This window comes from Drosophila pseudoobscura, chromosome 3 (genome assembly GCF_009870125.1).
Source record: "Drosophila pseudoobscura strain MV-25-SWS-2005 chromosome 3, UCI_Dpse_MV25, whole genome shotgun sequence".
NCBI lineage: Eukaryota > Metazoa > Arthropoda > Insecta > Diptera > Drosophilidae > Drosophila > Drosophila pseudoobscura.
Genome location: NC_046680.1, coordinates 4946284 through 4969911, shown reverse-complemented (window position 1 = coordinate 4969911; position 23628 = coordinate 4946284). Strand labels below are relative to the sequence as shown.

The following is a 23628-nucleotide window of genomic DNA, read 5'->3' as shown; positions in this document are numbered from 1 at the left end:
ATCGCGCACAGCCTCCAAGGCGGATCGACGGGCGACTGCCCGTTCAGTTCACATTCCGACGCGATCGGGTCTGTCGCAAGTGCGAATCAGTGGAGGAGCCGCCCCATCAACCATTTATACGACATACGTATACACATATAAATTCAACGACCATGGCTGTCATCGTCAGCTGCCTATTACGTAAGCTCCAATTTATACGCAGATACTCATACGATCTGGTTTGAGGGTTTTATGGGTTCAGATCCACAATATTCCATATAGAGGAGGGGACAATCTTGTGGCCTGAAACATTTAGTATGTGCCCTTGCGGACGTGTCGTTGGACAGAGCAGTCAGAATGTTCTTATGACTACTTATGATAAAGGCATTCGCTCCTGAAGGCTTATACTCGCTGCTTGGGGAAAGTAGGGGAAGTGTCGCTAACAAACTAACACCATGCATTCGCTCCATTCCTTTAGTGTTCCTCGTGAGCCTCTCGCATGCAAAGACCAACGCAGGTTTTGATCCCTCGATTGATCGCAATTTGCTGGCCGCTGATCTCTACAATGCGGTGGGCGCCGACCACCTGAATGAGAACGTTGTGATTTCGCCGGCTAGCATCCAGAGCTCCATGGCTTTGGCCTTCGTGGGAGCCAAGGGTCAGACGGCCAGCGAGCTCCAGCAGGGCTTGCGGTTGGGCCCAGGCGATGTCGACCAGGTGAGCCAGCGCTTTGGCAGCTACCAGCAGTCGCTGACACGCGACAACAATCTGCGGCTGGCCAACAACATCTACATCAACGAGAACCTGGAGTTCAAGGGCTCTTTCCGGGACGTGGCCCAGCGCCAGTTCGACTCAAACATCGACAAGCTGGACTTCCATCCGCCGTACAACAAGCGGACAGCGGATGGCATCAACCGAGCGATCGCCACCAAGACCAATGGAAAGATAACCGACATCCTCGCGGCCGAGCTGCTCAACGATCGCACCGAGGGCGTCATCGTGAATGGAGTCTCCTTTGCGGCGCCCTGGCAGAAGGCCTTCAAGCTGGACAAGACCGAGAAGCGCTCCTTCCGCACCGGCAACGGACAGTCCGTGCGCGTGGACACCATGTGGACCCTGCAGAACTTTAACTATGCCGAAGTGCGCACCCTGGACGCCAAGGTCGTGGAGCTGCCCTACCAGAACGCGGACTTCTCGATGCTGCTGCTCCTGCCCAACCGCAAGGATGGTCTGAGATCCCTCCAGCAGTCCTTGGTGGGAAAGAACCTACTCGCGGAGATCGGAGAGATGAGCCAGCAGAAGGTGGAGGTGCTGCTGCCCAAATTCAGCGTTACCTTTGGCCTGGGCCTGGAGAAACCCTTCAAACAGGTGAGTTTTTCCGCTCGTATCCCCGAATAGAACTGAACTGAAGTATTTGTCTTCCTCTGCCGCATACATAGCTGGGTGTCCACACCATGTTCTCCCGCGACGGGGACTTCAGCAACATGTACCGCATGTTCGTGAGCCACTTCATCAATGCCGTGGAGCACAAGGCCAATGTTGAGGTGTCGGAGGCGGGAGTGGAACAGCCCCTAGAATCAGGCGGTGAGTATACGGACCATTGTGTCCCTCTATAGCCTTTATATGCTATATGTATACTGAATTCCCTCCTACCAAAAATAGTTCTCAAGGGCCTCTTCTCGAGGTCCAAGAAGTTCGAGGCCGATCATCCGTTCGTGTTTGCTGTGAAGTACAGGGACTCGATAGCCTTCATCGGGCACATAGCCAACTATGCGTATGTCTGAGGCGGACTCTTGAATACTTTATATTTTTTGTTAACTATATTGTTGAATAATTCCCAAGCAAACAGCTAAATAAAAGCTTTATAAAAAGCAAAATTTTGGTTGGATTGACAGTAATAAATTTATTAAATTCGCGTGAAACCTATCTGGAGAGGTGTTAAGTGTTTTCTTTCGATGTTAGCTAATGAAAAGTGCACAATCTTTGAGAAGCGATACATCCTATTGGTTCATGAGCTCCTCGGCTGCATAAAATGTACACATTTCAAATCAATTTGTTTTTGGGGCACACTCACCTCTCTAGCTCCATGGGCATCTGATTGGGTTTATCCATGGTGGGGATTTATCCTTGTTTTGCTTATCTCTGGCGTTTTATCAGCTGTTGCCTTGTGGCTTTGTTTTTCGCTTGATTTGCATTCATAGGTATCTCACTGTGGGGCGGGGGGTTTATTCACTTGGGGCAAGGGTGGGGTGCAGCCTTGTGGCACATATTTCTCCTCGGATTTATTTATTATCGTATTCTGTCGCTGCTTTTCTGACTTTTCTGCTGTTGCTGTGTTTCCTTTAATCGCGGACATAAATCAACGAAAGCCGCACAAAACTGACAACAATTTGAGCTTAGGCGTATTTATTATTAGGTTTTTTTCTTTTTGGCTATAACTTTTTTGCAGTTGTGTTTCTTGGGAGAAACATTGGCCGGACTGGATGTGGATGTGGAGGTGGAGGTGCAGTGTGCCTGTCGATTGGTGGATTGGCACTAGAAACTGGTTCGCGGACCCGAATTACGTTTGGCTTCCATTCGCCGTAATTGTGTTTACTGCTGGGGATCTGTGTTTGGGGGCAAGTCGCACAAAGTGGCGGACATTTCGCGCTGATTGGATGTCGCGCTGTGGCAGGGACATGGACTGACGCCGCGGTACTGGAACAGGGGCATTAAGTTGACCATTTAAAATAATTGATGCACATTTTCTTACTTCACCAAAACACACAAAAACACAGACTGAGACGCACACACACATACAATGATATACATATACTCGTACGGTTGCGGTAGTGGAAGCGGCCGCGGCCAACTTGTTGCATATATGTATATATTTTTTATTCATTAAAACTCCTTTAGCAGTAGCACGGGACGGTGCACACGCAAGCCCCGGGCGGGAGAGACAGCTGCCCCGGATCCGATCCTCGCCACTTGATAAGAAGGCCAGCCCAAAACGCGGGGGCAGTCGTGGTTGCAATAACGTTTCTTTCACTCCGTTTCGCGCATGCGCAGCATGGACTTTTCAACGTGGGGCGAGAGTGCGCGCGCGTGATCGTGTCTGAAAGCAGACTGACGGCGCGCTGCGATCGGCCCCAACGACGAACTCCAATCGGGGAGTCGTGCGCCGACTAGCACGCTCTCCCACTGGGGGTCGCTCTCCCGAGCGCTCGCTCTTTCGGCACTGGAAATACTGGTAATCGCAGAACGATTGATACTGGGAACACAGACACAGGCAGCTCTTCCCTTCCCTGTGCAAAGTATATTGAATCAAGGGAAGCTACAAAATGCAGAATGCAACTGACGTTAGAGCACTTTCTGTGAATGGTTCACCCTGCATGAATACACCTTGCTGCTGCCGTTGTAATTGTAATTCCTGCAGTGCTCCCTCTTGGAACGCTTCGCATGTGGCATGTCTCCTCTCGAGTGTCCGTCCCTTTGTTAGAATTGTTTATGTGCGCCCTGACAAGTTCTCCCTGTTTCTTCTGTTTCTCCTTTTCTTTCTTTGTTTTCTCGTTTTGTGAGCGGAATTTTAAAACGAATAACCTAACCCCTTCCCCTTCCCAGTGCACCAGCAGCAGCAGGTGCAGGTGCAGGCACAGGCACAGGCGCAGGCGCAGGCGCTTTTAAAAAAATGCCAGAAATATCTCTGTCCCTGTCTGCAAGTACTGCCTGCCACTCCAGAGAAGGGCTAGAGATCTTGATTGTTTTGAAGCAGAAACTCGTTTCTTCTTATATCTGACAGTTCATTTAACTAATCCCAGATCCTAGACGGGCCTTGCCCACCGGGAGGGGGGGGGGGCGGAGGAAGAATAATCCAACGAAATCTTGATGGAATCGTGTATGGCGGGGAAGAGCATGCAGTGGTCGGATTCCAGTTTTCGATCCAGCTTAAATTTCTCCCCACTTGAAATTTTTTTGTTTTTGGGTCGCACGTTCCGTTTTTCAGTTTCGAGTTAAATATTGCAATTGACTTCCATAATATTCATATTTATTCCACGGCTTTTATGTTTATTTTTAGCTTTCGTAAAGGCCAATAAAAGAGTCCCACTGACGGGTCTCTGTAAACATGACCACGCCATGAAATATCAGTAAAATCCCTGGCCGCCACCAATGAACCCAAGGTACATACAGGATTGAGGTAAACACCGAACACAAATACCCCATCGCTAGTACCAAAGTGGTTTTCTGTGACTTGCATTTATCATAATTTGATTCTTTAACCCATTATAATGGATTTGGCATGGCTGGAAGTCACGCCTGCCACTTTGGAAGAACTTTTAAGTTTTTAGAATCATTTTCATGGATCGATCGAACATGAAGCTCGTTGCAGTGCTCCTCTTTGGTATCGTCTAGCAATTTAGGAGGATTTCCACAACACTTTACTACAATCCTTCATTGCAGTATTCGCCCTCATCCAAGCAGCCTTCCAAGAGGCTACGCCCGAAAGGCTATGCCCGAACACCTGCCCGACTCCCGACGGAACGATGGTTTGTGCCTTCAATGGCTGCTACTTCAACACGGAACTGTGTACCATCAAAATATTCAACTGTGCCCGCAAGGTGAAGGGAATGAGCGGTAAGGATCGAAGAAAGCTAGCCCATTATGCCTCCCCCTATAGCAGGTTTTCCTTTCAGTGGTGAAACTTGTCTCCGATAAACAGTGCAATAACGAGACCCATACACCATATTGCACAGCCGTGACCTTTTAAATCTAGTGGAGAGCTTCCAATTTATTCATTAATGAAGCGATTACAAATGTATTTGCATAGTTATAGTGATTGATTGATGAAATGCTGATGATATGGGAATACATATATCTAGAACTTGACAATGTGTCCCGTAAAGTAGACCGCATGCTGGTCGCGTATAATAAACACAAACGGATGGTCGGCCACAAAGGTCTTCGGATCCAGGGGCAGCGACATGGGGACTCCAGCGGCATCTAAAGTACAGAGTATTATGGGCATAGTCCGAGAAGGGAGTCGGTATTCTGGATGCTACTTACAACTGACGCCTGCAGCCTCGCAGCCGATCTCGTTCACATCGATGAAGGTCTTGTGCTGCACCTTGCTGATTCGAGTGCCAATGGGCGAGTCCTCGAAGATGTTGCTAAAGTCAGCCGAATCCGAGAACATGGCGCTGATGCCCATCTTCGAAAGCAGAACAAAATTGAGATGAGGATGCAGTGAATCCAGTCATAATCCCTCTTACCTTGTTCAGAGTGGGCTTCAGATCCGTGTCAAACTCGAACTTGAACTTGGGTAGATAGACGGACACACTCTGCCACTGCCAGCGGTCCTCCAGCAGCTTGAAGTCCACGCCCTTCAGCTTCTCCTCGAGGGATCGCAGGCCGGTGCGCTGGTTGGGCAGGATGAACCACATGGTCATGTTGATGTTCTCGAAGAACAGCTCGATGGCCTTGGCGTCCAGCTCCGGGTAGTCGGCGTAGTAGTACCAGTTGTCCGCGAACATCGTGGGCACCTGAATGGACTGGCGTTCGCCGAGCCAGAAGTCGCGGTCGCGGGTGTCCTCATCGTTGAAGGGCCGCGCCCAACGGGCCTTGAAGTAGATGGCGTTGACCAGAGCCACGTTTGTGTCCGGCTCCAGGCTGTCCACCACCCGCTCGATCTTGTCCTGGGTCTCCTGCTTCACCCACGCGTTGATGCGGTCGACGGCCTCCGTCTCGCGGCTGAAGTCCAGCGCCTCCACGTCCGAATCGAAGTACTTCTGGGCCACCTCCCGGAAGTGGGACGCCACCTTGAGGTTCTCCCGCGTGTACACCTTGTTGGCGATCTCCAGCACCGTCTTGGACTTGATGTAGGAGTGGAGCAGTCGGTGGTAGGTCTCGGCCAGCCCGTCCTTGCTCTCCTTGGCCGAGGCGTGCAGCGTCTTCTGCAGCTCCGTGGCGGTCCTGCCCTCCGCCCCGTAGTAGGCCAGGCCCAAGGCCAGCTGGATGGACACCGGCGAGATGATCACATTCTCGTCCTGCCGGTCCGTGGCCAGGGTCTGGAACAGCTCCGTGGCGAATAGATTGCGCTCCTGGATGGTGTTGCCCCACCCTCCGGGGACAGATAGCACTCCAACTAAAAGTAGAACTGAGAAGAGCGGGAGAGATTAGGGATCGGGATGTGTGGCGGTGGCTGGGGAGGCAGAGGCACCCACAGGTTAGCCAGCGGTTCATTGCGCCTGCGCCGATAGCTCGATACTGAAAGGGAAATGCGCATGGACCCTGTCATTTATAGCCGCGCCAGGAATCACGGCTAAGAGGAGCGTCAGCTGAGGCAGAGGCAGAGGCAGCGGCAGCAACAGCGGCTTAATGCACTTTGCATTGCAAGCAGAAGAAAAAAGAACAAGCGACGCAATAAAAGAAAGAAGAAAGGAAGGGGAATGGGGATGTGAAGCCGGGAAGGTTCTGGCAACAGCAGCTGGAAATACTGGGAAGAGCTTAAATGAACTGAACGATCTCTTCCACATGCTCTCCACTCACGCACGCACACACTCTCTAGCTCCCGCTCTTTCTCTTCCTCTCTCTCTCTCACAACGCAATGCACCCTTTCTATTCATAACCGATTCCATACTATTTCGCTGTCCAACGACTATATCTTTATTATTTGAACACGGTCTGTAAATAATGATTATTTTGAATGTTTTCAATAATAAAGTCATCCATTTCGAATAAACGACAGCAGAATTGGACGTACCAACACGTTATTGTAATATTTCCAAAATATAACGACATATTTCTTCTTATAATGTAATATTCATTTTACTGTACTCCTTTACTTCCTCGTTATAGGCCTTTTTTAATATTTTAATTTTGATTTTAACGGCTTCATTGCCGCTTAGTTATCTTCGTTTCTCTTCTATCTTTTCTTTTCTCTACTACCCCAGCACTATGCTGATTGCTTACCTAGATTCATATATCACTGACTTGAACCGTTTCGCTATTTCTGTCTTCTTGGAAATCTGCAATTTGAGAACATACTCATACGAAAATAAATAAATGCTTGAATGCAAAATAAATAATATAGACTTCGAATTTGTTTTTTTTTCAGTTTCGGGCATGTTTCTATGGGGCATAATCGACTCAAACACAAGAATTTATATATCAGCATTGATTTTTCCCTCTGGATCCACTCTCTTTTTGAGCGGGTTTGCGGAAACGAAGTGTGGAAAACAAAATTTTGATATCTGAGTCATTGTGGAACGTCAATTGGGGAGGCATCGGATCTCCGGATAGCTACAGGCCACGATCAGCATTATGAACAACAGCATCTGGGTTGTCCCCACCAGAACTCTCTTGAAAACTTCTACACCCTTTTTGTCGACTGTCACCTGCCTCGTCGCCTTGGGACCAGAGCGTCTTGGTGTGGTTGGCCGGGGTTGATCCTCTGGCATCTCTGTCTGGGTGCCGGTATGCACCTTTATGGGAATGGGTAGAGAGGATAGCGCCGTCACCAGAAGGCGCTCGACCATCGTCGAGGTCCATCCATTCTCACCTTCATATTCGGGCGCTTGCGTAGAGATGCCATTGGATGTCAAGCATGTCAACATCGAATGCATCGGCGCCCTCGAGTGCAATAAGTCCAAAAATTCGCAAGACGGTATCTCCGTCTCTCGATTGCCAGTCGATGCCGATCGAATGAATCTAGGTCCCATCTCGGTAAAGAATTGTGCCCAGATATCCTTTTCTTTGTCGTTATTGGCATTTTTCACCATCTTCTCGTGAGCGATGCGGCACATGGTGTTCATCTGTTGAATTATATCGGAGTAGGCGCCAGCACCAGCACCACAAGGAGCAGCATTGGAATCAGCAGCAGGAACCGGAGTAGGTAGCAGTATGATCTCCTGATCTTTTTCGGTATATGGATCGGAGTTTGGATCGGGATCAGGCTCAGGATTCATTGCGTTCATGATGCTATTCAAGTTCAAACTGTACTCCTCGATCACGCCGAAAGTCTGGACCCTGGCGAAGGTGCGACACTCCTGCATTACCATAGCCTCACCCGTAACGTGCCGGAGTTCCATTTTCCTGATGGTCAGACGCTGATGGATGCGGCTGATGGATCTGAAGCTGGTGGGGGGCGTGTAGTAGCTGCTTGAGGACTCGTAGTCCTGTTCCTCTTTTACCTTGGCCTCGTTGGCCTTGGCGTTGGTGGTGGTCTTGGTCGATGGTTTCGCTGGTGTTGGGAGTATCGGTGGTGGGCCTCCTCCTTCAGCGTCCTCTAGCGGATCGATGATGCATTGAATATTGGCTCCCCATCTGTTCAGCAACGTCAGCTTTGCGAGCTTCTTTTTCAGATGGTTGTGGCCTACGACCAACTTCTGGTAGCTCTCCGCAAACGCATCCACGGCCGCTTGGTCAGAAGCGACCAACGAGGCTGAGGGTATTGGTACTTCGCTTTTCTCGGGCCCACTAGCGAGATTGAAAGCTACATCATGGGTTTTTTCGGAAAAAGTGGAGCCCCGTCTGGTCGTGCGTCCGTCTGGAAAATGATCTTCCATTAACGGGGCGTTGACGTCATTATCTGTCCGCCCAAAGTACGTGAAGCTGGATTTCGGCATCTCCGCCATCCATTCTGCATGTCTTTCACTAATCTGATCGATCAGGTCGCTGGCGTCACCACTTCCGCAGGTGGTGGCGGTCCTATTCTCGAGCACCCGCAGATTCTGAACAACAGTGCGTGGCATCTTCTTATTGGGCCCTGACCTAGCCAATGAGGTCTTGAATTGGTTCACCTGTGTCGGGGGAAGCTGACCTCGGCGGGCGAGTCCTGCCACGCGAGGCAGAAACTCCCTCGTCATCTTCCCGCCGGCTGGAGCTTTAGCCGGACGTAAAGCTGGAGCCCCAGGCGCTGCCGTTTGGGCTGATGCGACAGCGAGAGCTGTCACCAGCTGCTTGGATTTAAACGAAGGTGCACTGGAATTAGCACGGCCACTGGCGGTGGTCCTCTGGTCGAATGCTGCCTTTCGAAGAGATCCTCCCGAGCGTCCCTGAATTTGGGCTGACCTAAGGATTAGCACACGCCAAATGCGATTTGGGAGCCGCATAGCTACTCACCAGTTGGGGGGTATTGCGCCGTATGCGGCTGCAGATGGAACGGCACCCGACCCGCCCGTGCCTGGGGCTGGGCCTCGGCTAACCCTCGCAATCTAATGCGTTCCATGTTGCAATCGTATGTCATTAATTGGTGTTGATAATCGAGTGACTGTTTCTGTGATCGCTTATGCGACGCTTCTGTGTATTAAAATTTAAAAAATAAAATTATTGACTTTTTGTTTCGTTTTCCCGCTCTCCCATATTTGTTGTTTGTTGTGACAGTAAAATAAAAATTGATTCTATAGCGAGCACATTCCCTGAGAATGGCCTCACCCTGTTTTAACACCCTTTGGCAGTGCACTGGGTTACCGTTTTTGCCTTTTGCACGTGTCTCTCACCTCTGGCCAGCCGTGGAGGGTTGCCTTGGGACTTACTCTTCTGTCAAATTATTTACATGCCTGCTTGGAGAGCGATCCCAAGAATAAGAGAATAAATGAGAGCAGGGGAAGAGGGGCAGAGAGGCAGAGCGGCAGGGCGGAAGAAGCAGTGGCGCAACAGGACGGTGAAGCGTGCAAGATCGGGATTTCATGAACTCTAATTTCTTGATTTCATGTACAACCTCTCCGCCTCCCAAGAAAAACACCTTAAAATGCCCCTGTTTTACGGCCTCTGAATTTAATGAGTTATTTTCGTATTTGTTTAGATAATGCGTCCATAAACAACGCTTGTCCGTGGAGGCAGGGGAAGGGGAAAACGAATGCAAACAGAGTTGCGCATACACTGTTTATCAGGGGGAATGCCCCCTCCAACAAACTGCAGCACGCACATAATAAATGTATTACGAAACCCCAAAGATTGAAAGACCCAAAAATCGAAATCGCAGCATGCTCAACGAGCGTATCAAAGGCCGAAAACGTTAACCAATTTTTTATCATTAAAAGAGCGCGGGTACCGTTCCAGACTACCGCTCCGCCTCTCCTCTCCTCTCCTTAACTCTCTGACCGATGGGCGAGAGAGGTGGTATCAAAAGTTCCGATTTGGGTCCAGGTTATTTATGCACATTTTGTGTGAAATGCTAATAAATTTTAATGGAATTTTAAAAACATGCTTTATGGACTCGGGACTCGAGACCCGCACTCCTGCTGGTGCTGGTGCTTGTGCTGGTGCTCCTTCAGAATGGAAGAAAGAGGATGACTCTGGAACAAATGGAAGTACCTTTTATATTGTTCAGCTGTTTGGGGTGTCATAAATTGGCAGCTACCGTGGGATGGACAAGCAGCTCCTGCATTTGACTGATGGCTTTTTGGCCAGATCTTGGTCAGAACTACGGTACAGATATGAGGATGTTTTCAGATACTGCATAATTACGGTATAGATATGAACAGTGAGATGAATTGCAGAGCGGAGCTGATCGGAGCATTTCGCGGCACAAAAAGGGGCAAACACTTTCAATCGATCGCTGGGGATCGATCGCACTAGGGAGAGCGGAAAGCGGAGGCTTTGGCTTTCTTCCTTAAAAGCACAAAACCAGATTCGGTTTAGCCTTATATAATTTACAACTACAAGATTGTTTCTCCGAGTGTGTGTGTGTGTGTGTGTGTGTGTGTGTGTGTAAGTATGTGTCTCCTGGCAACGACCGCAGCCCGATGCTGACCGTTCTGATTGAATGATTTCACTGATCGAGACAAAACATGTTAAAGATCGTGAGATGCCGGGCCGCAAAAGCCCTGGCTCTTGTCTTTATAGATACACACAGCAGCAGAGGCACTGGCCTGGCTGAATTGGTGGGGTTCGAGGAGGAGGAGGTGGAGAAGGCATCATGCAACGGCAGCAAAATGCTGCCGCTGTTGATAAAAATAAACTTGGCAAAAAACGTCTTCTTGTTCTGATGCTCCTGCCTTCTCCTTCTCCTTCGCCCTCTCCCTCTCCAACTGCAGAGCCAGAGCCAGAGCCGAAGCCAAAGCCCCCAGTCTGAGCCCCAGCCTCAGAGCCGCAGCCTGGAAAAGCATAAGAATGATGAGGCAGCAACACGAATTATGTGATCGCTGCTGCATCTCCGCTCTCCTCCTCGCCGGACTCTGCTCTGTGTGCGTGCACGTAACCCGAAACCAGTTGATGATAGAGCAGAAGCACAACTCGGGGCACAAAAACTCCCCAAACACCACACCACCGAAATAAAAAATAAATAAATAAATACAGAAATAACAAAAAACTAAAAACAATGGCAGCAATCGCTCTCCGCTGTCCCTTTGTTACCTCGGCCCCCTTACCCCTTACCTTACCCTTACCCCTGCTGGTGGCACTGCTGCTTTTTATAAACAATAAATTTGCACATAACTAAAACAGAATGCTCGAAATTTGCATAGTATCGGAGGAGTATGCCCCAGGGGATTAGCCCCGTCCTGGATGTGCGTGTTCACAGCCCGAACAATTGATGGTCGAGTTGAACGGACAGGGGGGGAGGGGTGTAGACACCTCTGATGATGGGAGATTGTGGGAGAACCGAATGGGTGAGACGAAGGATACTGGAATCCTATACAAAACGTTTAAGACCAGAAGGTACGCAACATAATAAATGTATTTTGAACAAAACTTTCAAATTATTTAAAACTACAAAATTCAAATAAGACATAAGTAAAAGCGTTGAACAAAGTTAAAGGGGAAAAATTTTTTTAAAATCAAAAATAGTAATTTTTTGTCTACATTTGTATAATATTTTCGTTTTTATTGGTATTTTGTTTGCCAATAAATACTACATTTAGGACTGCAACAAACTTTAAAAGAAAAAATGGAATGTTTTTCCTTGAAGGACATATAATGAATCATATGAAAGGTATTGAATCATAGATAAAGAATATTTAAATTTTTCAATTTTGGTAATACATAAATTACACCTTTGAAAGAAATAGAAAACGTACATTTATTATTTAATTATTTATTTGTTTTGATATAAGCTACGAAATAACTCTTATTTGTAGCATTAATAAAAATAAAAACTAAACAATATTTTGAATTTTTACCTAAAAAATAAAAAAATGTTATTCCGTAATTTTAAACTAGATTAAAATGCTAGAATGCAATTTTTTATGAAAACTTAGGACAGCTACGGTCCTGTAATATACCAATCTATTTCAACCAATCCAATCTACATCCAGATAATCACTTTTAATATGGCTTAATACTTATAGTACTATACTACGAGTATATACTTATAGTAGAGTTACACTGACTTTCTTGATTCCACCAGAGCCAACCGATTGGATTTTTGCAATATGGTGCTTATATTATTTGTTTGAATATCTTATGACGGTACATCCTGACATCCTCAGATGCTGTGCTTTCGCCACTCTTCAACTGAAAGTAATTCAGAAAAACCGCATCCGACTTGACCATCCGACCAGGCTGACATCTTCTGAGCGGTTTGACCGCCACTCAGGTGACTCCACCTCGCTAGGCCCCCTTCCCTTCTGCGAAGACAACTCTTCGACAAGCTCGGTAATTAGCTAAATGCTGTGGCCCAATCTAATCGACGGCTCGACCGAGGCACTTTAGTGAAAACCGCGAGGCGTTGGCCGTGCCGAAAAACTTTCATTCAATTGCGGCATCAAGCGGGCAGCAAATCAAGCGGGCCACTCGGAGCGAGCGCGTATGCAAATAGAAACTTGCCGCACCACACCACACTCCTCGACAAGTCAGGCACAAGTCGGAGATGGAGTTGGAGTCGGACTCGCAGTCCAACTCCACTTGACCAGGCGACAGAGGTCCAGTCGCTGACAGGGAGAGACGCCGCCGCAGCGGCAGCAGCAACAGCAACAGCAACAGCAACAACAGCACGGATGACACGTCAATCTCGCGCTACCCACTTGGTGCATGCAACATGGAACTGGCTTCGCCAATCCGAGTTGCTCTAGCCGCGACAAATTAAGCTGCAACGACTAGAACGACTGCTTGTACTTCTCATTAATTAGCACTAAAATAGGCAACTGGGAGAGCGGGCAGGCATGTGGTGCAGGTGGCGGCAGGGTAGACTGCCTAGACAGACCCTAGGCTGCCTTTCGTTTTCTACGAAATCAGAGTCATCTATCAGGAGGAAACATGCCACACCATGTTGTAGCCCGTCCGTTAAGGCATCTGACAGCCGCCTAGACAGTCGATTGGTATGCCCAAAGTGGGCACAGAGCGACAGAACAGACGATCCCCAGACCGATCGAGCAGTGATCCAGCTATCCAGCGATCTATCGAACCAACTAAATCGAATTGAATTGGAGAGAACGATGATGAAGAACGTTCTCGATATGATGGACAACATATCAATTCATGTAATATTTGGGCAACCTTCGACGTTCATTTGTCTATTGGAGAGGAATGTGTCCATCATAAAATGTCAATTAGCTGATTGAAATCAGCGCTGGGGCAATTATTTTAGACTCAGTTTATGGCCAACGGGAAGTGGCAGCCCAGCTGCAGAAGCGACTGCCACAGAAGTCGGTGCCAGTGCCAGTGCCAGTGCCACGGCCCAGAACAAATGACATGATCAAGATGCCGTTGCCAGAGGCTGCTGGCGCACCGGTCGGATCCTGACTCCAACTCGGGCTGCACCTTCTTCGCCAGCCAGGCAGCCGGCCAGCCATTTCTATTCCTTTTCTTTCCTGGCCTTTCGCTGGCGCTGTGCTGTGCTGTGCTGTGCGGCTCTGGTGGCATACTTTATGTAACGATCCGATCCCCATTCAAACGGCAGCGGGGGCCGGCAGCATTTTGCATTGCAAATGCTGTCTTTGAAGATGCATTCGAAATGGAAATGTTTGGCCAAAGCACACGCTCAGCGGGAATGGCCATGATGATAACGATGATGATGATGGTGGTCCCATCCCCATCCCATCCCATCCTATCTAAGCCGATCCCACCTTAAACCATCCCATAGCAGCTCCCAGGCGATCATCCTCAGCAAATGACGCTGTCTCCTCAGAGGCTTGTGCCTCTTGTTGCAACTCCCCCCTCTCCAGCTCTCTCCCTCTCTGCGTATGCTAATTTGCTTGTCAAAATGACACATCGATCAGGTAGCAAGGGACGAGGATAGAGCGGTAGAGGATTCGAACGGATTGTACATCTGTCGCCCTCCGTGGTATGCAACTGCATTTCCAGCTTCAGCCCAAAAGTATGCTCCATCGCTGACAGTCGATTTTCAGCAACAATGGAATGGAACAAAGAAACGAGCGAAAAGATAAACAAGCAAGAGAAGCGTATAGACATTAAAAAAGGCATACATAGTATGTACATATGTAGATACGCAGATATAGCCTTGTGTCCGAAGCTTTTGCTACCCTTCTATACCGCACCAGAAAATGCAGCCAAAAGTCTGAAAAACTTAAGAATCTCTTACATAGACAGCCGGCCGCAGCTGCCGATACAATACAATCTTTGAGCCTCTGATAGGGTTAATAGCACTCACAGAAAGGGTATCAAGATACAAGCCAGCAGTAGCATCGCCCAAATTGAACTGTCTGTCAGCTTGGCGTAGTTTTTGCTCCCACGGCGAACCAATTTATTGACGTATTGGCACTGGCTAAAAGGCTCTAACCCGGCGTGTGAATAGCGACAGCAGTGCACGCATCGTTCTCCCATCTGTCACTCCATCTTTTCCTCACTTTATATGCAAATACCCATACACTGAAGCAAAAAAGTTCAAATCGCGTTTCCGCCCCACACACGCACACACACACATGTGTGTTTTAAAAGCGGATTTTCCACGGAAATTGTCGCTGGTGCTTTTTTACGATCCACGAACAGGGCTTAGAACGGAGTTCTCCGTTCTAAGCAACGTTAGAGGGAGAGGGGGTGCAAAATTTATTGTTCGACACGCCCACGCCCCTGCCAAAATAGTTTCGGAGAGCGCGTTTTATGAGGCTTTGGCGCCACACGAAGATGTGTTAATGTGTGAGATTCAGATTCAGATTCGGCTTTGGATTTGAATTCGGATTCGGACTGGAGCCCCTCTGACGCGTCTAAAGTGACATTTAAATGGGTCCCGCCTGAAAGTGGGTAGTCTGGATAGGGAGAGGGAGAGGAGAGTAGAGAGTGCCATGAGGGACGAGTGCAAGTGAGTGGGGAACGGAGGGTGTGAGAGTGAGAGTGCGGCGCGGGCCGGGCTAAACAATTGTTAAAGTGTAAAATGTGTTAAGCCATCTGAAATGGGAAAGAAAGGTACTGTACTGGCCGCCCTTCCACTCCACTCCACCCCCCACCCACACCGGCTTAGGAACTTTTGTTGCTGGCCTGCCTCTGCCCCCATCCCTCTCCTGTGACTTAGTTTTCACTTTGATGGATGTAAAGCTCCTTGTGGTGCGAGTGTGTATGTGCTGGATTTATTTGTGGCAACACAAAGATTTTTTAATGGCATCTTTTGTAGCAATTTTTTATACACTCACAAACTCTCCTCAAAGCCATTTCATAAGTACGAGTGCGTGTGTGTGTGTGTGTGTGTGTGTTTGGGTGAGTGAACATTTGATACGGGACCCCTGCTTAAGCATCAGAAGCGACGGGGGGGAAGCTAAGTCTGGAAAACTCTTTTTAGCACAAATAAACTGGGCTACATTGTTGCCTGGCTTCTGGCAGCCCCCCACCCCTATCACAATGGGGGCGGAAATGTGTGTTTGAGTGTGTGCACTCGGGCAAGGTGTTTGCCTGTTAAATTATATAACAATGCAATGAACTGTGAAATACGCAGTACTGCTAAGTGCTGCTCCTTAGTGCTCTCCTTAAAGGACCCCTGCACCGGCACTAAGAACTACGTCTCAAGAGTAGATCGTGGTTGAGAGGGCAGCGGAGGCGAGAATCCAGAAAACGTCATAATTGGACGAAAACGTGGGTGGCCACAAAAGGCCATTAACTAGTTTAATTAGAGCATGCCAAATTAAATGGCGGAATTATGCAAATTACCCAGGTTTTGGGGAGCGGAAATATGGGACCAGAGCTCGAAAGCTATCATGAAAGGAATGTACATTTGGAGAAACAATTAAAAAAGATTCTACATTTGCTGATCTAGATATACTTATAGCCAAAATCTGTCTATTCCAGGACTTCTTTGCCTCACCCTCACTTTTTGTAGGGAATCGAAGGAAAGGTCCCTAAGCTTTCTGTCCCTGACTGCTCGCAAGGTCACTCTGTCCATCCCTTAATCTGTCGCACACACTCCCCACTAGCACCACGCCACGCCACAAATTGTGTTAAATAATGAAAAACTAAATTAAACATTTAGATAAAACACAAATGTGAAAATTATGCAGGGCCGAGCCAGCGGCTAATTTATAAAACAAACACACATCTGCACCATGCCGATTGTAGGGTCTGTCACGCCAATGGGGGGCTAAATATGAATTACCGCGAAAATACTCGCATATACCAGTAGTGAAACAGTTAATTAAATCATAATGGGGCCTACACATGAACGCGGTCGGAGAGTAAAATCAATTAAAGCCTAGCACGCTTTTTGGGTGCCGCCCCGCAGTGCGTGGTGTGCGTGCGTTCGGAACCCACAAACCCACAGACACACACATACACGCCGAGAAAGCGGAAATTTCTTCAATTTAAATTTTTGTGGTAAGCACTTTAATGTGGCCAAAAGGACGAAACCGAAAACCATTTAAATTCAAATCGAAACCAAATGACTTCACTTACGAGTATATGCTCTGCCGAAGATGGCGCGGGCAGAGGGTCCACCACACCATACCCTCCACCCCTCCCCAGAGGAAAGAGGAGAGCACTGTACGACCCTTAATTTAAAGATTACTTTTTTCCCCCATTTGGTTTTGTTTGCTTTCAATTGTTTTTATCAGTTTACATTTGAAACGAAACAAAAAAAAAACACACAAAACAAAAAACAGAGAGAAAAAAAAAATTGAACGACAAACAAATAAAATCCACCCACTGCAGTGGGGGGATGAGAGATTTAGCTGTGATTTAGTCGGGGAAATCGCTGGAAAACCCATAAACTTTTTGCTCTCTTTGGCTTTGTGTTTTATTGGCATTGCTGTCAGCGAGTGAGGGGCGTGGGGCGTGTGGCTGGTGGCTGGTGGGAGAGGTTTCTATTTGCTTCGATTTGTTTGCGCCGCAGCTGAGACTGAAGCGGAGGACAGAGACATGGCGCAGAAAGCTTCGATTTAATTGAAACTTTGCTCATTAAATGGCTGATGGCTGAGCGAAGCCAAGGAGGAAAGTTTTCATATATTTTGCATTCCATTACTCATCTTGGCCAAGCAAGGCAGAGGGGAGGGTAGACGAATGCCGACACGGTAAGACATGCCAAATGAAATATAATAAATGATGTCACACGAGGCGATGAGCGGCAGGTTGTCAGAAACACATGTGTCTGACTGTCTGAGACGGCTCGCCGGTGGTGTGAGTGTGAGTGCGAGTGCGCATATGTGTGTGCAGGAGGGAGGGGAATGAATGGGAGGTTACACTGGGAGAACGACAGTGTTGTTAGGGAAAGATTGTGGCAAAGATCTGACCAAAATGAACGGAAATTAAAGAAGTTGAATATAATGTTTATAGCGATACTTATGGTCAGTAGAATAAAAGAAATAAACAACAAATAGACTTATAACTTACCGCGTTTCCACACATAACCTTCACATCATTTGTATAAAACCCATTGAAAAAGACAAAAACACACACTTTTGCTTATTCTTTGCCTTCTATCTCATGTTCCATTTCTGTATACTTCGCATGTCTGCATATCGCTCTGTGTGGATGCAGATGAAGCCCTCAAAAGTAGACAATAATAATGATTGTTTTTCCTGTGAGCACAAAAAACTTCTGCTCGAGCACCGGTCCACTTCCGTTCCATTGCGTTCTATTCCATACCGTTCTGTTCTGTTCTGTTCTGTTCTGTTCAGTTCTGTTCTACACTGACTGATGAGACAATTTGTCATCTGCTGCAGACGCGACCCACGGACCGTGTGATGGGGGGCAGGACTCTCGGGAGGGTTGACAAACGCTGACAGTGGAGCTGGAACTAGTTGAAGGTCTGACAACAACTGAGGCAAGCACCGGCTCCGACCCCGCACCAGCACCCTCTTTGTCTGTGGGCTGCATCATCTGGCTGCTAAAAATAATCATAATTCGCCGACCCAGCCCCCGAGCAAGGGAAAGTGAAGTGCGGAAATGCAAATACTCATAAGCCAAGTGGGACCCCAAAAGCCGGCTTTAATGGCGGCTGACCAAATAGCTGCGAGCCTGGACCAAAGCAGCAAAAGAACAAAGGCCGATTATCAGGCAAATGCCGGGCTATGAATAATTATGAAAAATTTAAGAGCGCACGCACATCATTCATGGCAATGCATAAAAATTTAATGGCATTTAAGTGGCCTCCAGCAATGTCCCTTCATACAATATATATTTATATGTACAGCATGGAGGTTGGGAGTGGGGGGATAAAAAAGAAATATATTTTCAAGCGGGGCACAATTAATATTATGGCGTGGCAGCCAAAGTTGATGTGGCACCTTGCCCCAGACCCCAGCCAGGGGCAGCCAGGAAGCACTTAGCGTCACAACATGCGAAATAAAAAATGCTCCTGCTTTTTGGGGCTGTTGCCACAACGGCACGGGCCTGGGGCTGGGGCTGGGGATGGGGATGGGGCTGCGGCTGTGTGTAAGTGTGGCACAGCCATTGAACTTGCTGCGGATGGCTGGGCGAAAGGTCACAGAGCAGAATGAAAAGCCAAATAAATAAAATGAAAACAGTAAAAACGTTCATAAGTGCTGGGCCATAATTCATACTCTGCCTCCGTCGTCAGGTTCCTCTCTCTGGTTCCTCTCCCTGTCCCATTACCGTGTCTAAGGAGTATTGCCTACTGCCTTTGTTCGGCACTGCCTTATCGGCGGCACTGTCTGCATATGCCCCAACTTAATTGAGCTAATTTTCAACCGGATCCAGTCTTAAAGTTGCCTACTTCTACTTATACTTCTATCCGTCCCTGGCATCCATCAACCGCGCGGGAGCCCGTGACTTATGCAAAATAAATATAAGGAATGTACGTGACCAAGTACGTAATATGCAAAAAGTTGAGATCCGTCGTTATGCTCCCCGCATTCCAAATGAATGTCAGCCAAAGGACAAACGCACACACACACACCCACATGTATATTGGAGAAAGTGGAGGGAGGAAGGGGCCAGTGTCACAGACACAGACGGATACGGATACAGAGGCAGAGACAAGCTTGTACGACAAGTCATGGCCATGTAGGATCCTCTGAACGACGGCATTTGAATTCCTAAGCAGGCAAACAAGCTACGGAGCGAACAATGTCGAGAATGAAGCGAAAGCAAAAGCAAAAGTTTCTCTTTAATTTTGACAATTTATTTTAATTTGCCAGACGATTCCTGTACATAGTAGGATTTGGGGCTGGAGTGGAGCATTCTCACTTGCAAATCATGTAGCATACAATTAGGCGACGCTTTCACTAGCAGCAGACAGGCAGGAGGCAGCTCCTGTCAACGCTGTGTCCGCCCCCAAGGGGTTGCCCCAGCACAGTTCCCCCGTCGCTCCGACAGCTGCTCCTGCTACTCCTCATGAACACGGTGCGTATGATTGATGCAGAAAAGCAGACGCCGCAAATGTAATTTGTGACTCGACTCTCCCTCTCTCTGTGGGTCCCTCTTTGGGGACTCTGTCAGATGACAGATGAACTTTTGGATAGTTGTTGGTTAGTTGAACTTGAAGCTCTTAAAGCTGGCCAGACACAGCATCGATCTTCATTTTGGCGTAGGTAAATGTAAATTCAATCAAGGTCCTCCATTGCCAGTCAAATTGAAAACATATGTTTCCCCGGCATTTTCCTTGAAGCTAAGAAACGAAGAACAGAGGCAGAGAGAGAGAGAGAAATCATGAGGAAAGCTACTTAAAAATGTTGCACACGTACAGCCAATTGTGAGCAAACATGCCCCAAAAAGAGGGCTGGGGTGGAGTCAAGGAACTTTGCCGCCATATCCCCAATTCCCCTGACAGGCGGAGGCACAGGCAGAGGCAACTTCATCAGGCAGTAGCCGCATCCACATCCTCGTCCACACCCGTATCATCGTCATCATTCATCATCATGAGGCTCATCAGCATCAACTTGTCTGTCCCTACATTGCCCCAAGAGCTACTAAATTTCACGCAATCACGACCACACACACACACACATATATGTACATCCTTCTCCATCTGCCTTTTCTTGTTCTTCAATTTTCCCGTATTTTTTCTCTGTATGTGTGTGTGTGTGCGCTTGGTGCTGCCAACTGCCTAATAAAATATTTAGTTGCCAGGGCTCATTGACAAGTTGGCAGACAAGGTCCTTTCGTTTTTGTGGTCTCTTTATACGCCCTCATGAGGCAGACAGGCGTCCCTGTCAGGTGTGGCTGCCCCACGACTACGTATCCTGCTGCCTTTCTTTTATACGCTCTTTGTCCCCTTCTCACTCGTTTTTTAGGAGCCCTCAAATCTATTAAACGGCCATTCAAAGTCTTTTGCTCGTCGTCGATTCGGGTCCAGGAAATAATGAAAAATTCAAAAACCAATATTTAACATGCCATAAAATCAAACAAAGTGCAACAATGTGTGATCCCGATCCGGATCCCTCCTCCTGCTTTATGTGGTATCCTTTCTGCTACTGTTGCTGCTGCTGCTGCTGCCGCTGCTGTTGGGGTAACGTTTAATATCTCATCAAGTGTTACGCTTTACGACTACTTAAAAACACATAAAAAAGAACAGACCCGAATAAAAAAAGAAAATGGAGAACGCAGAACGCAGAACGCAGAACACAGAACACAGAATGGAAAAGAGAATGATTCCCAAACAAAATCAACGCTGAAAGCTATAAATTCTCTCCACAGAAAGAGAGAGAGACAGAGTGCTGGCTACTGAACAGAAAGCGAAAGGAAATGCAAAAGCGAAAGAGCAACAGCCACAAAAGAAGAGACCGAGGCAGCAGCAACGACAGCCCCAGCGGAAAAGATTTAATGATGCAGCATGATTTGCGCATAAAAAAGAAGCGAAATAGAATATAATGAAATGGAATGGAATAGAATAGAAGCAGTGGTGAAGAGTAACGCCGAGAGTGGAGCAGGAGAGCTTCATAGCTTTTGACAGACATCGGCAAGTGCTGGGCAAGCTTTGATAAAATGCAGCACACATAAACACGATACACCCACAGATTCCTAAACATATACTACACATATACATACCTACATATGTACATATATTGTCTAACACTTTAGTTGAGCATAAAATGTTAAAGGCGTACGTATAACATACAATATAACATGTACATGAGGAAACAGCCAAGCAAACGAAAGTTGTGTTATGTGGGTTTATATACACACAAGCTCATTCATATGTACATATACATCTCTGTATGTATTTGTGCATTGCCTGGCAGAAAGGGGTGAATAAACCCTGAATAACCATATGAATATGGTTACGTTGCCACAGTGAAAGATGGCTAAGAAGGAAAACACTGCAGCGGGTGTAGCCTAGCTATAGCAAGAGTTGGTTGATGTTTCAACCAAGATGCCCCAAAATCTTTGATTAACTATTGTCTGATACAGATACAGATTCATATAATTAGACCCGTTAAAAACCGTATTCAAGTATTGGCTAATGGAATCTTGAGCGTTTAACTTTTGTTTGCTTTGACGTTTCCCAACTTTTTCTGCCATTGATATGCCATATTCCAGGCTTTTTTTCTGAGAACATATTTCGAAAGGGAGTCTCCACTGTACCCAGACTAACTTGTGCCTCTCCGTCTTCCGCTTCTGCCATTGGCATTTGATGTATCATAGCTGCTGAAATATATCTTCTGTTCCCTTCCTCTGCCTTCCCCTGCCTCTGCCACTGATTACCCACCACTGTGTGTCTGTCGCAGAAATGCTGTTGCAAATTTCCAAACTGACGAAATGAAGCGAAATAGCAGCAAAACCAACCAAACAAACGTCCGCCAGTCAGAGCCAAGACTCTGCCCGATAACAAAACTGTCTAAATATTTAATTATATTTCTGGCATAACGCTTGTGGCTAATTTGATGTTTTAACAGTTTTTGCCCCACCGGAGTGGAGCCCCCACTGCCAGTGTCGTTGGCTGCGTGCGACTCGCCGTCGGTCAATATGCTAAAATATTCAAACAGTAAACCTCCACATGAAGACAATAGTTGGAGTCGAAGCGCTTTCAGGTCCCGAGGCTTACATCATATTTGATCGCCACGCGTGACATGACAGACTGAAGTTCTAGTCGGATGACATAAGCAAACATACTCGTATATGCATGCATTCATGGGGGAAGATGGGAAAAGTTTCCTAACTTAATTGAAATTGAGCTGGATCCCACAGAGCTGACAGCTCTCAAAGTTTGCTGCTTCTTTGTAGGCCAATGGCAAGGTCGAAAGATTAGTGAATTAATACTGATAGGCCTTCTAACAATTTATTATACACAAATTGATACATTTGTTGTCAGGTCTTGCTTACTTTCCGCTCGTCAAATATCCAAACATCAGAAGGTTTCCCCAATTTAATACAAATTTCAGGACATTGCATCAGCTTGATTGTGTACAAAATACTCGTACTCGACTGATAGGCTGGAAAACTGATAACGAAAACAAATCATAAATCGATTTCTCTTTGTTTGGGTGCCCAAAACATTAGCTTATTACGTATAGGAAGAGAGAATGGATAGAGAGAGTTTCGAAAGGGGTTTCCTTAAAAGGCATAAATGCTTATTCAAATTGATTCATTTAAAAAGCACTAGACACCACTGCTCTGGCAAGTTTTCTATTAATAGAACGGTTCTCAATTGATCGTAACGAATACCCATTGCCCGTAAGTATTGGGGTGTCTTGTTACCTACCCTCTTTTCATTTTGTAAATTATTATTATTATTAGTATTACGTTGCCCCCAAAGCTGGCTACTGGATACGCCTGATGCCGCGAAATTAAAGAAAACGCGAGGGGGAACGTTGTGAGTTGATGCGGAGACCGCAACTCTACGGTTATACCCGATACTTAGTCAGTATGGCTCTCCTCCGGCAGACGCCGTTAATATTAAGCGACACGACAAAGAGTGCGTGCGAGAGAGACAAAAAATTGATTTGTTCCCTTTGGCTTTAAAAATGATCTGATCTGATCCAGATTTAGCAATCTGATAGATATGGTCATTATCTATGATTGTGACCCCACAAAGAACGAAAATCTGTGGCATCCACAATTTTAAAGATACGAGAAAACCAAAAACGCAGAATCGTAGAGAATGACCATTTCTTTTAGACTGCAGAATCTGAATTGGATCGTATTATTATTATAGCCAGCATCAAGAAAACAATTTCATTTTTTCTCGCCCTGTCTCTCTCTAACACACACGTAGCATAGGCGCCTTTGCTTAGAGTAAAACATTAGCGCCTAGATCTCAGAGAGTATAAAAGCTAGAGCAACCAAATTTGGTATCCACACTTCTAAGATATCGGACTTAGACGAGTTTATTTCAAAATTTCGCCACCCCCTTCCGCCCCGCAAACGACGAAAATCTGGGGATATCCACAAATC

The 23628-nt window shown here is 47.0% G+C and overlaps 5 protein-coding genes and 1 long non-coding RNA gene across 6 annotated transcripts in view; 3 read left to right on the top strand and 3 right to left on the bottom strand.

Moving 5' to 3' along the window:
* pk (prickle) overlaps nt 1-3120 on the bottom strand; it is a 53628-nt gene extending 50508 nt beyond the window's left edge. The window contains exon 1 of the mRNA XM_001360158.4: nt 2054-3120. Coding sequence (XP_001360195.4) covers nt 2054-2091 — 38 coding nt within the window. The 5' untranslated portion in view covers nt 2092-3120. The remainder of the gene's footprint in view (nt 1-2053) is intronic.
* Spn43Ab (Serpin 43Ab) lies at nt 20-1844 on the top strand. Its single transcript, XM_001360159.4, has 4 exons — nt 20-180; nt 458-1347; nt 1419-1563; nt 1642-1844. The coding sequence occupies exons 1-4, from the start codon at nt 153-155 to the stop codon at nt 1761-1763; spliced, it is 1185 nt and encodes a 394-aa protein (XP_001360196.2). The 5' UTR covers nt 20-152; the 3' UTR covers nt 1764-1844.
* A 1134-nt stretch (nt 3121-4254) lies between the features above and the next one.
* Nucleotides 4255-4845, top strand: LOC26532422 (uncharacterized). The gene is made up of 3 exons (XM_015183610.2): nt 4255-4360; nt 4420-4593; nt 4653-4845. Exons 1-3 carry the CDS (start codon nt 4318-4320, stop codon nt 4724-4726), a joined length of 291 nt encoding a protein of 96 aa, XP_015039096.1. The 5' UTR covers nt 4255-4317; the 3' UTR covers nt 4727-4845.
* Nucleotides 4721-6285, bottom strand: Spn43Aa (Serpin 43Aa). Its single transcript, XM_001360157.4, has 4 exons — nt 6180-6285; nt 5229-6112; nt 5023-5167; nt 4721-4959 (listed from the first exon to the last, which is right to left on the bottom strand). Exons 1-4 carry the CDS (start codon nt 6196-6198, stop codon nt 4835-4837), a joined length of 1173 nt encoding a protein of 390 aa, XP_001360194.3. The 5' UTR covers nt 6199-6285; the 3' UTR covers nt 4721-4834.
* A 746-nt stretch (nt 6286-7031) lies between these two features.
* On the bottom strand, nt 7032-9339 carry LOC6898105 (uncharacterized). Its single transcript, XM_002138149.3, has 2 exons — nt 9079-9339; nt 7032-9022 (listed from the first exon to the last, which is right to left on the bottom strand). Exons 1-2 carry the CDS (start codon nt 9200-9202, stop codon nt 7227-7229), a joined length of 1920 nt encoding a protein of 639 aa, XP_002138185.3. The 5' UTR covers nt 9203-9339; the 3' UTR covers nt 7032-7226.
* A 10071-nt stretch (nt 9340-19410) lies between these two features.
* LOC26532298 (uncharacterized) lies at nt 19411-21387 on the top strand. Its single transcript, XR_004468924.1, has 2 exons — nt 19411-19638; nt 20529-21387. It is a non-coding gene; the product is annotated as an uncharacterized lncRNA (long non-coding RNA).
* Nucleotides 21388-23628: the final 2241 nt, after the last annotated feature.